The sequence below is a fragment of the Hyla sarda genome, chromosome 4 (assembly GCF_029499605.1).
Source record: "Hyla sarda isolate aHylSar1 chromosome 4, aHylSar1.hap1, whole genome shotgun sequence".
Taxonomy (NCBI): Eukaryota; Metazoa; Chordata; class Amphibia; order Anura; family Hylidae; genus Hyla; species Hyla sarda.
The window spans coordinates 398,364,192-398,380,193 of record NC_079192.1 but is presented as its reverse complement, the minus strand read 5'-3'; the positions used below and the strand labels follow the sequence as shown (position 1 = coordinate 398,380,193).

At 47.9% G+C, this 16,002-nt stretch overlaps 1 protein-coding gene across 1 annotated transcript in view; it reads left to right on the top strand.

Annotated features, from left to right (window-relative positions):
- The window catches only part of LOC130367489 (uncharacterized), a 32,062-nt gene extending 16,668 nt beyond the window's left edge, over positions 1–15,394 (top strand). Inside the window, exons 3-5 of the mRNA XM_056569912.1 lie at positions 13,907–13,980; positions 14,141–14,412; positions 15,297–15,394. Of these exons, the coding sequence (XP_056425887.1) occupies positions 13,907–13,980; positions 14,141–14,412; positions 15,297–15,394 (444 nt within the window). The remainder of the gene's footprint in view (positions 1–13,906; positions 13,981–14,140; positions 14,413–15,296) is intronic.
- The last annotated feature ends 608 nt before the right edge of the window (positions 15,395–16,002 follow it).

Genomic DNA, 16,002 nt, shown 5'->3' with positions numbered 1-16,002 from the left:
GCTTAGCACAGTGTTTTTCAATCAGGATGCCTCCAGCTGTTGCAAAACTACATCTCCCAGCATGCCCGGACAGCCAAAGGCTGTCCGGGCATGTTGGGAGATGTGGTTTTGCAACAGTCGGAGGTGCCCTGGTAGGAAAACGCTTGTCTAGCAGTCAACAACAAGCCACTTTCTAGCCCCTGGTTTGGCTAACAAAACACTTAACCCTTGCGACAAGGGCACTGGATCATTACTGGACCACTCTTCCCATTCGCAGAACTCCTGCAGGACCTTAAAGGGGTACTCTGCCCCTAGACATCTTATCCCCTATCCAAAGATGTCTGATCGCAGGGTCCCACCACTGGGAATCCCCGCAATCTCTCCTGCAGCACGCCCTGTCATCTGCTGCACGGAGCGAAGAGCCGGATGGCTGGCAATGCAGGGGCCAGGGGATTGTGACATTATGGTCCCTGCCTCCTAGTGACATCACGCCGCCAAACCCCCTCATAGACTTGCATTAAGGGGGCGGGGCGGGATGTCACGATACTCCCGCCCCTGCATCGCCAGTCATCAGGCACGGAGCAAAGCTCACTCAGTGCGCAGATGACGGGTGCTGCAGGAGAGATCGAGGGGGTTCCCAGCGGCGAGCCCCCCGCGATCAGACATCTTATCCCCTATCCTTTGGATAGGGGATAAGATATCTAGGGGCGGAGTACCTCTTTGAGTGGAAATCTTTGGTGGGTTCCCATACTGTTTTCCCAAGACTTGACCCCTGCACTGTATACACACACCAGCTGTGTTAGGGCCCCTAAGCTGTGTTAGTCATAAATATATGGTGTCACGATGCATTTCACCTTGCCAGGGGAAAACTGATGGGCAAACCTATCCGGGCCTCAATCGGAATATATATATATATATGTATATATATATATATATATATATATATATATATAATGTGTGTGTGATGGCGCCCTTAGAGTTCGTTCACACGGAGTAATTCAAGAGGAATTTACTCGAGTAATTCCTCTTGAATTCTCCGCTCCAAATTAATGCAGATCTCCTCTGCCCATTGACTTTAATGTTATTTCTGCTGTCCTGTTCACACTGTGGAAATTCTGCTAGCGGAATTCCGACGCTGAATTCTGTTCCACTTGAAGAAAGAACATGTTCATTCTTCAAGCGGATTCCGCTAGCAGAAATCAATAGAAGTCAATGGGAAAAAAAATTCCGCCCGGCATCGTTTTCGAGTGGAGTTCACGTGCAATTTGCGCGGAAATGGCTGAAAAAACCTTCACTTCTTTCTCCCCCATTTCTGCGCACAATTCCGCACGCAAAAATAAAATAATTTTTTCCGCCCGTAAATTTTTCGGCGTGAATTACTCTTGATTTACTACGTGTGAACGCACCCTTAGAGAGCTACTTGCTGTTCATGTTCCTCTATTCCTCTAGCTCTGGTAGCTTTACTCTGTGGGCCTATAGCTTTGTCAGCCACTCACTATCCAGGGTAAGAACACTTCCTATCACACAGATTTCACCTTGGGGTCAGTAGACATCCCTTACACGGTCACGGTCCAAGTAGATGTCTCAGACCAGATGCTACCACCCTGGGGATTATATGCCACCACCATCCTCTCAGGTGCATAGCAGTAGTCTCCAGCAGAGTCTCACTGGCTCCATCAGCCAAGCTCAGCACAGCACAGCTTCTCTCTTGTCACACATAAGCATTGCATTACACAGTACAGCCAGGCACCATTCTCATACATAGACTCTCATACATGGTGACTGACACAACCTAGAGTCACTAGCTGACTACATACAGGTCATTAAAATCTATGGTCATAAGCCTGTACATGCACGGATTTGCATCCCATTTTGAGAGGACCCTGACGTATCCCTGCAAGTAAAATGCCAATATCTCTTCCTTCCAACCCACAAAATGCATGACTGCTCAGCCAAGCATGCATGTGTTCTGTAAGAGGACAAAAGGATTGGACATATTCAAATCCAATTGCCTGATCTTTCTTTCTTTAGACATTTGCAGCCAAGGTAATGTCAAGACATCTCTGTACACAGTAGATGTTTGGCTAAAAGGAAACTTTGCTAATAGAATTGAGTGAGAGTTGTTTATTGTAGTCTGGGTATTTTAAAGGGTTACTCCGCTTCCCAGCGTCCGCAAAATTCCACCTCACACCGGAACATTGAGTTCCTGGACGCTGTGTGCGGGCTTCCGTGTTCAGGCCCGCCGTCACAGCCTGCCCCATCAATGAAAGTCTATGGGAAGGGGGCACGACGGCCGTCACGCCCCCTCCCATAGACTTGCATTGAGGGGGCGGGATGTGACGTCACATGACTGGGCGTGACGTAACGAGGGGGCGGGTGTGAACACGGAGGCCCACACGCAGCGTTCAGGAACTCAATGTTCCAGACGCTGGGGAGTGGAGTATCCCTTTAAGGGGGAACCCCACTCCCAAGCGTTTGGAACATTTAGTTCCGAACGCTAGATGCGGGCTTTGGGGGTCGCCACGCCCTCTTCACGACATCACGCCTCGGCCCCCGTGACGTTATGCCCCGCCCCCTCAATGCAAGTCTATGGGAGGGGGCGTGACGGCTGTCACGCCCCCTCTTATAGACTTGCATTGAGGGGGCGGGGCATGATATCACGAGGGGGGGGTGGCGATCCTTGAAGCCTGCACCCAGCGTTTGGAACTAAATGTTCCGAACGCTGGGGAATGGAGTATCCCTTTAAGTATATGGTTTGATGTTCTTATTATTTGGAATGGAGTATCCCTTTAAGGGGGAACCCCACTCCCAAGCGTTTGGAACATTTAGTTCCGAACGCTAGATGCAGGCTTTGGGGGGTCGCCACGCCCTCTTCACGACGTCACGCCTCGGCCCCCCGTGACGTCATGCCCCGCCCCCTCAATGCAAGTCTATGGGAGGGGGCCTGACGGCCATCACGCCCCCTCCCATAGACTTGCATTGATGGGGCGGGGCATTATATCACGAGGGGGGGGGGGGGTGGCGATCCTCGAAGCCCACACCCAGCGTTTGGAACTAAATGTTCCGAACGCTGGGGAATGGAGTATCCCTTTAAGTATACGGTTTGATGTTCTTATTATTTAAACACTGTCCGGCGGTATTTATCGATAAGTTTGTTGTGCAGCCTATTCGGGAACTCTTTGGCAGTATTATTTACTCGTGTATATTATACATGAGATTTAATATTTAAATGTACCAAAACCTACCTGAATACGCTTGGAAAGTGTGTACAAAAACGGGCACAAGTTATAAAATGAATCCTGTTTACTTAACTGGAACTGTTATGTCCTAGAAAAGTTAAACTGGTGTTGTACCGTCATTTATGCCCCCTGGGGGAGATTTATCAAAACCTGTCCAGAGGAAAAGTTGCTGAGTTGCCCATAGCAACCAATCAGATCACTACTTTCATTTTTAACAAGGCCTCTGCAAAATGAAAGAAGCGATCTGATTGGTTGCTATGGGCAACTCAGCAACTTTTCCTCTGGACGGGTTTTGATAAATCTCCCCCCCCCCCCCCCCGAGTGCAGAAAGTTTTAGCACAGTGTTTTGCATAACTATAATGCCAATTAATGAATAAATGGGCAGTCTCATTACCCAGTGTTAAAAAGGCACGAACTAGAGTCACTGTCCAATCTCCTTACTTCAGGGCTTACAATGAACACCGTGGGGATCATGTACCACCACCATCCTCTATGGTGCATAGTAGAGATGGGCGAACTTACAGTAAATTCGATTCGTCACGAACTTCTCGGCTCGGCAGTTGAGGACTTATCCTGCGTAAATTAGTTCAGCCTTCAGGTGCTCCCGTGGGCTGGAAAAGGTGGATACATTCCTAGGAAAGAGTCTCCTAGGACTGTATCCACCTTTTCCAGCCCACGGGAGCACCTGAAGGCTGAACTAATTTACGCAGGAAAAGTCATCAACTGCCGAGCCGAGAAGTTCGTGACGAATCGAATATACTGTAAGTTCGCTCATCTCTAGTGCATAGCAGTAGTCTTCAGCAGATTCTCCCAGGCTCCCTCGGCCAAGCCCAGCATAGCACAGCTTCTCTCTTGTCTTACAGTATGGGCAGGCGCCCTTCCCATATATATATATATACAGAGCATGGTGGTTTTCCCGCAACATGGAGTCACTAGCTGACTAGGTTCCGGTCATTAAAGCGCGACTGTCGTGAACTCCAGGCTATATACCCTACTCACAGCCTTTATACTGTGTGCAGATGGTGTGTACAGCATAGTTTTTACCTTATTTTTGCCGGCTTTTATCACCCCCAAAAAAATGCTTTTGATCGCAGCCACACACAGTCGGATAGGCGTGGCACGAGGTACGCTATGCCCCACGCCCACCCCTGTACGTCAGCACTGGGACCGCTGTGTGATTGATACACAGGTCCTAGAGCATGCGTCCCTCAGCTCAGCTAACAAGCGCCGCGGCATATGGTATCCAGGCAAGCGCTCACTCCCGCCGCCTGCCTCAGTGCGCCTGTGCAGTGCTAGAGGCAGAGAGCGCACGTCCTCTCTACCTCTAGGAACGGGGACTGTCCTGCGTACGTTTGCATAGAGGATAGCAGGCACAGAGTACAGTGCAAAAATTATAAAAAGTGCATATCTGAATAAACTTGTTTTTGGCTCGCACGTTAGCTGAGCTGAGGGGCACATGCGCTGGGACCTGTGTGTCAATCACACAGCGGTCCCAACGCTGACCTATGGGGAGGTGGGCGGGGCATAGCATACCTCGTACCATTTCACAGACTGCACATTAAAGGAGAACTTTATGTACATACCGTCCTCCGCTCCCCCAGGGCCTCCGGTAACCGGCTCCGGTCTCGCCGCGATCCACTTCCTGGTTGCCGGTGGTCGGATGAATCATACTGCGCTCAGCCAATCACCAGCCGCAGCGAAGTCCGACTCGGCCGGCGATAGGCTGAGCGGCAGTGTGAGAACGCTTCAGGACACAAAATTCTTCACTACACCGGCAACTGCAGCCGGGGCCGAAAACTTCACACTGCCGCTCAGCCTATGGCCGGCCGAGTTGGACTTCGCTGCGGCAGGTGATTGGCTGAGTGCAGTATGATTCATCCGACCACCGGCAACCAGGAAGAGGATCGCGGCGGAGACCGGAGCCTGTTACCGGAGGCCCCGGGGGAGCGGAGGATGGTATGTACATCTTTATTTTTTTTACTGCCGGCACTATGGGGGACAATTTTTATGTTCTGGAGTTCTCCTTTAACTCTAATAGACACTGTGTAATACTTAAATCCTCCTCCGGGGGTGCTGTAGAGAAATGAAACACTCACTGCCGGGTTTCCCTACAATTTACAGCTGATCAGTGTTGGTCCAAGCAGGGGGACTTTGTTGTAATTTATTTTATTGCCTAAGTTACTAAATACCTATTTATGCAGACGTTCGGCAGAAGTCACATGTAACACTTTTTTCAAACAGATGACACAGAACGACTAAAATGCTTTGATTTCCCAATATAAATATTTCATGGGAAGTAATTTGTAATACTCTGTGTGGGCGGATGGTAGAAAGCTTAGCATCATGAATGAAGGGTAATGACATAGCAAATACGTTGTTGGTTACAGAGGTAGCCTTTGTATAGGAGAAGTGTTTGAAGCCCCTCGGTAAAATGTCACCTCTACTATGGCAATACAGCTCACATAGGGGGTGATCTCCTACTGTGCCACAGTGAGTCATGGCTTACCAGATATACACAGACATGGCGGGTAATACAGTGATCCCTCACCTTACAATGGCCTCAACATACAATAGTTTCAACATACAATGGTCTTTTCTGGACCATTGTAAGTTGAAACCAGACTCAACATACAATGTACAGACAGTCCAGATCTGTGAAACGTGTCAATGGCTGGAAGAACCGACCAATCAGAATGGGCATTTTACTGGTGAAACCCCTGTATTACTGAAGCGTATGCACTGACTGGTGTCTGATAGCGCCCCCTAAAGTACAGGGAGGTATTACATGTTCTGTACTCTTTACCTGTATTACTGAAGTGTATGCACTGACTGGTGTCTGATAGCGCCCCCTACAGTACAGGGAGGAACTACAAGTTCTGTACTACTCCTTACCTGTATGAAGTACATCCACTGACTGGTGTCTGGTAGCGCCCCCTACAGTACAGGGAGGTGTTACATGTTCTGTACTCTTTACCTGTATTACTGAAGTGCATGCACTGACTGGTGTCTGATAGCGCCCCCTACAGTACAGGGAGGTATTACATGTTCTGTACTCTTTACCTGTACCAGGATTACCTGCAACTTTGGACACCAGGTGAGGGCGGCTCCATGTTACATTTTTTTAGGACATTGCGTGTTCTTTATAGGACCCTGAAGAAGCTCCTGTCCCCTACATAGATAAGTGTTTCCCAAGCAGGGTGCCCCCAGCTGTTGCAAAACTACAACTCCCAGCATGCCCGGACAGCCTTTGGCTGTCCGGGCATGCTGGGAGTTGTAGTATTGCAACAGCTGGAGGCTCCATGCTTGGGAAACACTGACATAGACAGTGATTACAGCTCCCAGCAGATCTTTATTACTTTTATATGTAAGGATTTGCTTTATCTATATTAGTTATCTACTTATTCTTCTTTAATCCTCACTTTTTCCTATTTTTGGATGACATTTTGGTGGCTTCAGAACCAATTACTAGGTTTCCATAGAGTTATGGTCTCAACATACAATGGTCTCAACATACAATTAATATTGTAACTTGAGGGACCACTGTCCTAACAATGGGAAAATAAATTCATATATATTCTGCCAAGTTCATGCTTCCAACTTCAGTATCCAAGTGACGGTGACACACATTAATACGGGGATGTAGGCAGTGTGTTCTGCTGGTGGACGTGGGTACGTGCTGCATCTCCCCAAACTCAATCAGCCCCCCGACCAGGCGCAGACGTATCATACCTGCACGATTCAGACACAGGCATAAGGGACAGCCGAGCATTTGGTGGGAAATATTGGAAGGAAAGACTATGCTGGCATGTAGACAAGTTCATGGTAACCTAGAAAGAATAAGGGACCCACATGGAAAACTGTTCTAAAATGACCTTTTACAGTTTTCTGTAATTCCTATAGACTTCAATAAAGAGAGTTTCACTCGTCTGTCATGGTCACTCATTGCAGTGTGTATCGCGGTATTTTTTAAACTTTTGGCGGTTCCACGGTATATGACGGTACAAGTGATCGCTCCACTTACAATGGCCTCAACATACAAGTTTCAACATACAATGGTCTTTTCTGGACCATTGTAACTTGAAACCAGACTCGACATACAATGTACAGACAGTCCAGATCTGTGATACGTGTCAATGGCTGGAAGAACCGACCAATCAGAATGGGCATTCACTGGTAAAACCCCTGTATTACTGAAGTGTATGCACTGACTGGTGTCTGGTAGCGCCCCCTACAGTACAGGGAGGTATTGCATGTTCTGTACTCTTTACCTGTATTACTGAAGTGTATGCACTGACTGGTGTCTGGTAGCGCCCCCTACAGTACAGGGAGGTATTACATGTTCAGTACTACTCTTAACCTATGTCACAGTTAGCTGCTCTTTTGGACACCAAGTAAAGGTGGCTCCATTTTACTTTTTTAGGACATTGTGTGTACTGTACAGGACCCTGAAGAAGCTCCTGTCCTCTACATAGACCAGTGTTTCCCAACCAGGGCGCCTCCAGCTGTTGCAAAACTACAACTCCCAGCATGCCCGAACAGCCTTCGGCTGTTCGGGTATGCTGGGAGTTGTAGTTTTCCAACAGCTGGAGGCACACTGGTTGGGAAACACTGACACAGACAGTGATTACAGCTCCCAGCAGATCTTTCTTACTTTTATATATAAGGATTTGCTTTATCTATATTAGTTATCTACTTATTTTTCTTTAAGTCTCACTTTTTCCTATTTTTGGATGACATTTTGGTGGCTTCAGAACCAATTACCAGGTTTCCATAGAGTTATGGACTCAACATACAATGGATTCAACATACAATGGTCGTCCTGGAACCAATTAATATTGTAACTTGAGGAACCACTGTATTTCCTCGCCCCCCCCCCCCCCCCCCATATTATCAGCCCACATCCCCATCGGGGTAAATACTCACACATCACCTGCAAGCGCTGCCCTCCTCATCCTGTTTGCTGCGGCCGTCGGCGCTGACACTCTATACTGTGCTGTATCCCTTTGCCCGGGCTGCAGAAGGTAAACAAAACAAACTGTAACGCACCTACGTCGGCCTTACGCTGGGGACGGGAACGTCGGAGAGCCGACAGCCTATCACCCGCCGCAGCGATGTTCTGCCTCGGCCGGTGATAGGCTGAGCCCACTGTCATGTAAGAATCCGGCTCCTTACATGACAGTGGGCTCAGCCTATCACCGGCCGAGGCAGAACATCGCTGCGGCCGGTGATAGGCTGACAGCTGTCCGACGTTCCCGTCCCCAGGAAACAAGTGAGGCCGGTACCGGACCAACGGGAGGTGAGTTAAAGTTTATTTTGTTTATTTTTTGCAGCCTGGGCATAGGGATACCGCACAGTATAGAGCAGTGGTCTTCAACCTGCGGACCTCCAGATGTTGCAAATCTGGATGTCCGCAGGTTGGAGACCACTGGTATAGAGTGTCAGCGCCAGCGGCCGCAACAAACATGAGGACGAGGAGGGCAACGCATGCGGGTGACATGTGAGTAGTACCCCGATGGGGACAGCGCACCGCTGGGCTAATAATCAATTGGGGGGGCAGAACAGCGCTCACGGGTCACATAGGATTAGTTCCCCGATGTGGGGACAGCGCAGCGCTGGGCTGATAATTCATTCCCGAGGGGGAGGGGCCAAACCGGTATTGCAGTATAGGTTAAAATTCATATCGTGCAGCACAAAAATTTCGGTATGAACCGGTATACCGCCCAGCCCTATCTGAATCCCCACATAGAGTAGGGAACAGAATGGGAAATTTCCCCCTTAATAAACATGCTGCAGAACCGATACCGATGCAAAAAACAGAACCTTTTTGTTGCCTCTCTTATAAGGTGTTGGCAGTCACAAAGATACTTGGCAGTCACAAAGTAAACATATAACAGTCTCTTCACCAGTTTTTAGATATAGGACTGTCAGGGATGGGGTAATGAGTTGTACCACAGATTTTACTCAAAGGGTACCTATCATATCACAGAAAAAAATAATGCTTCTATATGTTATTCACTAGACCATGCAGATTCTTTACTTATTTATGTGTTTAGCTTCTGTATTTGACTCAGAAATCCCTCTGTTCTGCTGCTCACTCATTCTGACAGCCACTGCTCAGTAAAGTGTGTCCGAGGCAAGCACTGAGCCCGCCTTCACTCACTATGCATTCACTTCCTCCCTAAGTCTGCTATGCTGGGTCTCTTCATCCAATCACTACTGACTGCTCTGTAACCCCCTACTCTCTGTTTTCATGCTGCAGTCTGATAGACACGACAGGAGTGAGTACAGAAGAGTGCTACTTCCGCCCTCATTTCCTGGACTTTGTCCCAGTCTGTGCTTCAGCAGGGGACAAAAATGATGCTGCCGCTGAACAGGATTATGTTTTAAATGGTATGGGGACCCCTAGTGGTCTTTTTTTTTATAAGCCATGATTTTTATAAAAATTAGATACCATTCTTTTTATTAAGTACAGTGACCCCCCGACCTACAATGGCCCCGACATACGATCATTTCAAGATACGATGTCCTCTCAGAGGCCATCGCATGTTGAAGGCAGCATCAACATACGATGCTTTTGTATGTCGGGGCCATCGCATAAACGGCTATCCGGCAGCGCAGACTGCTTCAGCTGCCACCGGATAGCCGTTTACGGTGCCCCATGTGGTCCGCTGACTATCACTTACCTGTCCTCGGGGCTCCGGCGCGTCCTCTTCGGGATCCCCTGCATCGTCGGCGCTCTCCATCGTCGTCATCCTGTCGCTGCGCACGCCACCCCGTCATCCAATAGGAGCGGCGTGCATAGCGACGTGATGGCGGCGACGGAAAGTGAGGATGCCGGGGAAGCAGAGGCCTTGCCGGAGCGTCGGGGACACCCCGGGGACGCGGCGACAGCGATGGAAGGCGACATCCAGGGCAGCGGCGGGGACACGTGAGTACAACCTTTTAATACCAGTGGTCTTCAACCTGCGGACCTCCAGATGTTGGCTGTCCGGGCATGCTGGGTGTTGTAGTTTTGCAACATCTGGAGGTCCGCAGGTTGTAGACTACTGTCTTATACTTTACATTGCACTGATCCCTCAACATGCGATGGTTTCAACAAACGATGGTCCATTTGGAACGGATTACCATCGTATGTTGAGGGACCATTGTATATTTTCATTGTAAAATCAAATCTACTTTTACACCCACTTTTCTTGTCACTGTTTAAAATTGTCAAGGCACAAATTTTTGCACAAATTTGGCATTTACCGTGATTTGCAACTTTTTAGGGCACATGTCATACCAGAAACTGGCATTAACGCATCATTCTGATTATTCTTTTCTATTTTGCTGTTTTCAAAGCTGGGTTTGCTCTTGTAACATTAATTAGTCAATACAAGAGCTGTTTGCGAATCTCAAATATCAAAAAGAAACTTAAGGAGGGCGATCGATTAACCCACACTCCTAATCAGCCGAATCATCCATAACGCCATTACCGCACTACACCTATTCGCACTTAATTTAGGTCACTGACTCCTCTTGAGGGTGCTATTACACATAATGTCTTTGTAGTGGGTTTTTGAATGCATTTGAAAAGAAATCATGTAAAAACAAGAGCATATTTTTTAAATATTACCCTATATCATTGATGTTTTTATAAAACATATACCGTATATACTCGAGTATAAGCCGACCCGAATATAAGCCGAGGCCCCTAATTTCACCCCAAAAACCCAGGAAAAGTTATTGACTCGACTAATACATCATCCCCCCATGTCATCATCCAGACCCCCATCATCACCGCCTGTCAATCCCTTCATCAGTGGTCTTCAACCTGCGGACCTCCAGATGTTGCAAAACTACAACTCCTAGCATGCCCGGACAGCCATCGGCTGTCCGGGCATGCTGGGAGTTGTAGTTTTGAAACCTCTGGAGGTCCGCAGGTTGAAGACCACTGCGGCCTTCGTCATCATCCAGACCCCCCTTTAGTTTTCTACTCACCTCCCCTCGGTGGGAAGGAAGGGTGAGCTGGTGCGGGCCATCTATGCTGCAGAGACCGTCCGGTGGGGAAGGTTAGTCGTTCCGGGCTGTCCATTTTCACTGGGGGGGCCTCTTCTCCACTCGGGGCCCGGCCCCGGACTAGTGACGTTGCCTTGACGACGATGCACAGGGACGTTCATACGTGTCCCTGTGCGTCGTCGTCATGGCAATGTCACTAGTCCGGGCAGGCCCGGAGAAGAGGGCCCCCCGGGTGAAAATGGACAGCCCAGAACGACTAACCTTCCCCACCGGACGGTCTCTACAGCATAGATGGCCCGGACCAGCTCACCCTTCCTTCCCACCAAGGGGAGGTGAGTAGAAAACTAAAGGGGGTCTGGATGATGACGAAGGCTGCAGTGGTCTTCAACCTGCGGACCTCCAGAGGTTTCAAAACTACAACTCCCAGCATGCCTGGACAGCCGATGGCTGTCCGGGCATGCTGGGAGTTGTAGTTTTGCAACATCTGGAGGTCCGCAGGTTGAAGACCACTGAGAAGGGATTGACAGGCGGAGAGTTCACTCGAGTATAAGCCGAGGGGGGCGTTTTCAGCACAAAAAATGGTGCTGAGAAACTCGGCTTATACTCGAGTATATACGGTAGGTTTGTGTATGTTTTTCAAATGCATTTACAACTTCCTTATGGATTTGAGAATACAGACCCACCTCACCATTGCTCACTAGTACCACTGACATTCTGATGCTTACTTGGTCCTCACTAAACGACATTTCCTGGTCCCACTTCGACATGCTGGAGATGACGGTGACCAACTTTAGCCAGCGATTAGCTGAGAATAGCATGAAACTATTGTGCCCCAGAATGGTAGTGACAAGGCATCAGACAGGTCCCCCCCTTCCCACGGACAACCCTTCCAAAAATAATCTGTCAGCTGTATTTGCTGCTAAGAGCTGCAGACACCATTGTACAGCTTTTAGGGTATAAAAGAAAACTGTGCCTTTCCTGGATCTGATGGTGGTTTCCAAACTTAAAAAAAAAAAAGGTCTCCCTTTTATTTCGGAGCAAAGGGTCAAGGAGGCGGAGCCAAGCTACTCAAGTGCCAGAGCCTGGCATACCTCCTCGCTCGCCTTAAAGGGGTACTCCGGTGAAAAACTTTTTTTTTTTTTTTTTTTTTAAATCAACTGGTGCCAGAAAGTTAAACAGATTTCTAAATTACTTCTATTAAAAAATCTTAATCCTTCCTGTTTTTATTAGCAGCTGAATACTACAGTGGAAATTCTTTCCGTTTGAAACACAGAGCTGTCTGCTGACATCACGAGCACAGTGCTCTCTGCTGACATCTCTGTCCATTTTAGGTACTGTCCAGAGTAAAAGGAAATCCCCATAGCAAACATATGCTGTTTTGGACAGTTCCTAAAATGGACAGAGATGTCAGCAGAGAGCACTGTGCTCCTGATGTCAGCAGGCAGCTCTGTGTTTCAAAAAGAAAATAATTTGCGCTGTAGTATTCAGCAGCTAATAAGTACAGGAAGGATTAATATTTTTTAATAGAAGTAATTTACAAATCTGTTTAACTTTTTGGCACCAGTTGATTTAAAATAAAAATAAAAGTTTTTCACCGGAGTACCCCTTTAACCTTCCTATTCCTCCTTGATAATTATACAGAGCACTGTATTTCAAATAAGACATGATAAAAATCATGGCTTATAAAAAAGACCACTAGGGGTTCCCATCCAGAACATAATACTTGTCGGCAGTAGCATCAGCTGAAGTATAGGCTGAGACAAAGTCCAGTAAGTGAGGGTGGGACAAGCACTCTTCTGTGTTCACTCCTGTCTGAAAATAGAGAGGATACAGTGAATTGATAAATAGACACAGCACAGCTGACTCAGGGAGGAAGATGAGTCTTGCAGAGTGAGGGCACGCCCCCTCCAAAGCACAAGATGAAAAACCAAGTGAGCAACAAAAAAGTGTTTGCCTTCCTTTCACTGTTTCTGTTGCAAAATGTTTAATTTTGCTGTACACACAAACATAACGAACAACTAAGCTCTTGTGTCCGGGAAAAAAAACATATGTTTCCATCAGTTTTTATTAATTATTATTATTTTTATGTAAGTCAATGGTAAACTAATTCTGCAGTATGGGCTACAGCCGAATCCATTAATGTATATGTTAAAGGGGTACTGCTGCCCCAAGACATCTTATCCCCTATTCAAATGATCGCGGGGGTCCCGACGCTGGGGACTCCTGCAATTTAGCATGCAGCACCCACCTGTAAGCACTGCTGGAAGCGCAGCAGGCTCTCAGTGTTATGCCTCCCGGCCGTCACGCCTCCTCCCATAGACTTGCATTGAGGGGGCAGAGTCAAGACGTCACGATACTCCGTCCCCGTGGTCGGGAGGCATAACACTGAGAGCCTCCAGAGCTTCCAGCAGTGCTTACAGGTGGGTGCTGCATGCTATATTGCAGGGGTCCCCAGCGTCGGGACCCTCGCCATAAGACATCTTATCCCCTATCCTTTGGATAGGGGGATAAGATGTCTTTGGGCCGGAGTACCCCTTTAAATGGAGACAAAACGCAGTGTGAGCCTAGCCTACAGACATAATTCATGTTATCTGAAGATAGAAACAGAATGTTGGCACTGCTGCTGGGGTCTTTACGGTGTGAAATGAAAATGGAGCTTGCAGCCACGTAACTCACGGTATCCTATATAGACCACCGGTGCTGTTCACGGAAGAAACAGCAATATAACTAGAAGACTGCGGAGGCACTCGGGTCTTGGTCTGCGGTGAGTTTATTTCAGACAGGTATAAACAACAGCCTGGTCAACCGCATTATTACCACAATCCAATAAACCGCAACTTCCGCAATTAACAGCCAGCCAAACTGAGGTGCTATTTCTTTAAGCCCTGTGAATCCTGCAAATTCAGCGTTTTTACCATCTGCAGATCCAGCATTTCCATCTTGCCGAAATTCACCTACCTGACTAACGTCAGACGCCGAGGGGCTCTCCACGAGGCTGCTCCTTCTTCCATCTCCGGAGAAGGAACATCTACCTCCGAGACAAGCGACTTCCCCAAGGCCTGTGGCAACCGGGCCAGTCGCAGCAGCGCATGCCAACGCAGCCTCTACGGGATATACCATCAGCCTCCTTGGACGTCCAGTGATACGGTGCCATACCACGAATCACACTACGAGCCATTCTTATCTGCAGGAGCTGGTAATTATAAATGGTGATTTTCACCTTAATCTGAGCTATACACCATACATGGACATTGACTGCAATTCATTTCATATGAGAAACGATCCATGCCGGTATATCAAATGTCGGATTAGCAGATTACAACATTACATAGCGGTTTATTAAAGGGGTACTCTGCCCCTGGCATCGTATCCCCTATCCAAAGGATAGGGGATAAGATGTTAGATCGCCGCGGTCCCACTGCTGGGGATCGCCGCTGCGGCACCCCGCCATCATTGCTGCACAGAGCGAGTTCGCTCTGTGTGTAAAGACGGGCGATACAGGGGCCGAAGCATCGTTACGTCACGGCTCCGCCCCTCATGACATCACGGCCCGTCCCCTTAATGCAAGTCTATGGCAGGGGGCGTGATGACCACCACGTCCCCTCCCATAGACTTGTATTGACGGGGGCGGGCCGCGATGTCACGAGGGGCGGAGCCGTGATGTAACGATGCTCCGGCCCCTGTATTGCCCGTCATTACGTGCAGAGCGATCTCGCTCTGCGCAGTAATGATAGCGGGGTGCTGCAGCAGGGATCCCCGGGGTCCCCAGCAGCGGGACCCCGGCTATCTGACATCTTATCCTTTGGATAGGGGATAAGATGTCTAGGGGTGGAGTACCCCTTTAAGACTTCATTGTTTTATACCATTCTGTATATGTTTTAACACCTCCCCACAAGGGCCCTGTGAAAGGAGGTTGTTATTAATGTTATCTTTTTTGCTACCTTTTTGCAAGTATTTTATAAATAAATGTTCTTATCATTAAAGTGAAGCACAGTTCTTTCTAATATTTTGTTAACATCATGTACCATCTTATGGTATTAGTCTAGAGGCTTATGGTACCCTCTTATTTCTTTTTTATAGGTATAAACAACAGCCTGGTCAACGAGTCGTTTCACGCACACCCGGTGTGCGCGAAACGACTCGTCGACCATGCTGTTGTTTATACCTGTCTGAAATAAACTCACCGCAGACCAAGACCCGAGTGCCTCCGCAGTCTTTTTCTAGTTATAATTCACGTTACAGATCTGAAAAATATCCTTACCTTTTCTTTCTATAAACTATCTTTTTTTTAGCAAAAGCAACAATACAGCAGCACTTCCATTTTTGTCCCTTCAGATGGCAATCACTTAAGCCAATTACAGCCTGAATGACATCACATCATTGTATGAATGACTGCAATAAAGTACCAGTCTATTTCAGTCACTTTAATACGACCAGTAAATGGACTTCATAGTACTTTCCAATCCACTTACACACCAATTGTATGCCGGTATTATACTGCATGCCGGTATTAATGCCTTTGACCATATCCCCTGTATTCTTTGCCCTAAATTAGCTGGGATTTTTAGTAGCTTTATCGAAATGAAAAAGTAAGGCAGGATGGAAGAGCCAAAGGATTTGCAGCCCTTTGATCCACCCACTGCTCCACAGAAGGAGGAAAATCGTGTGCTGTAAATGTGCAGACTATGGGACATCATACCTTACCTTGGATGTGTGGTAGCTTGGGGGTGTAGGGTATATGGGAGTGTAGCTGTGCGGTAACTAAAGGGTGTCTGGTTAAGCCTTT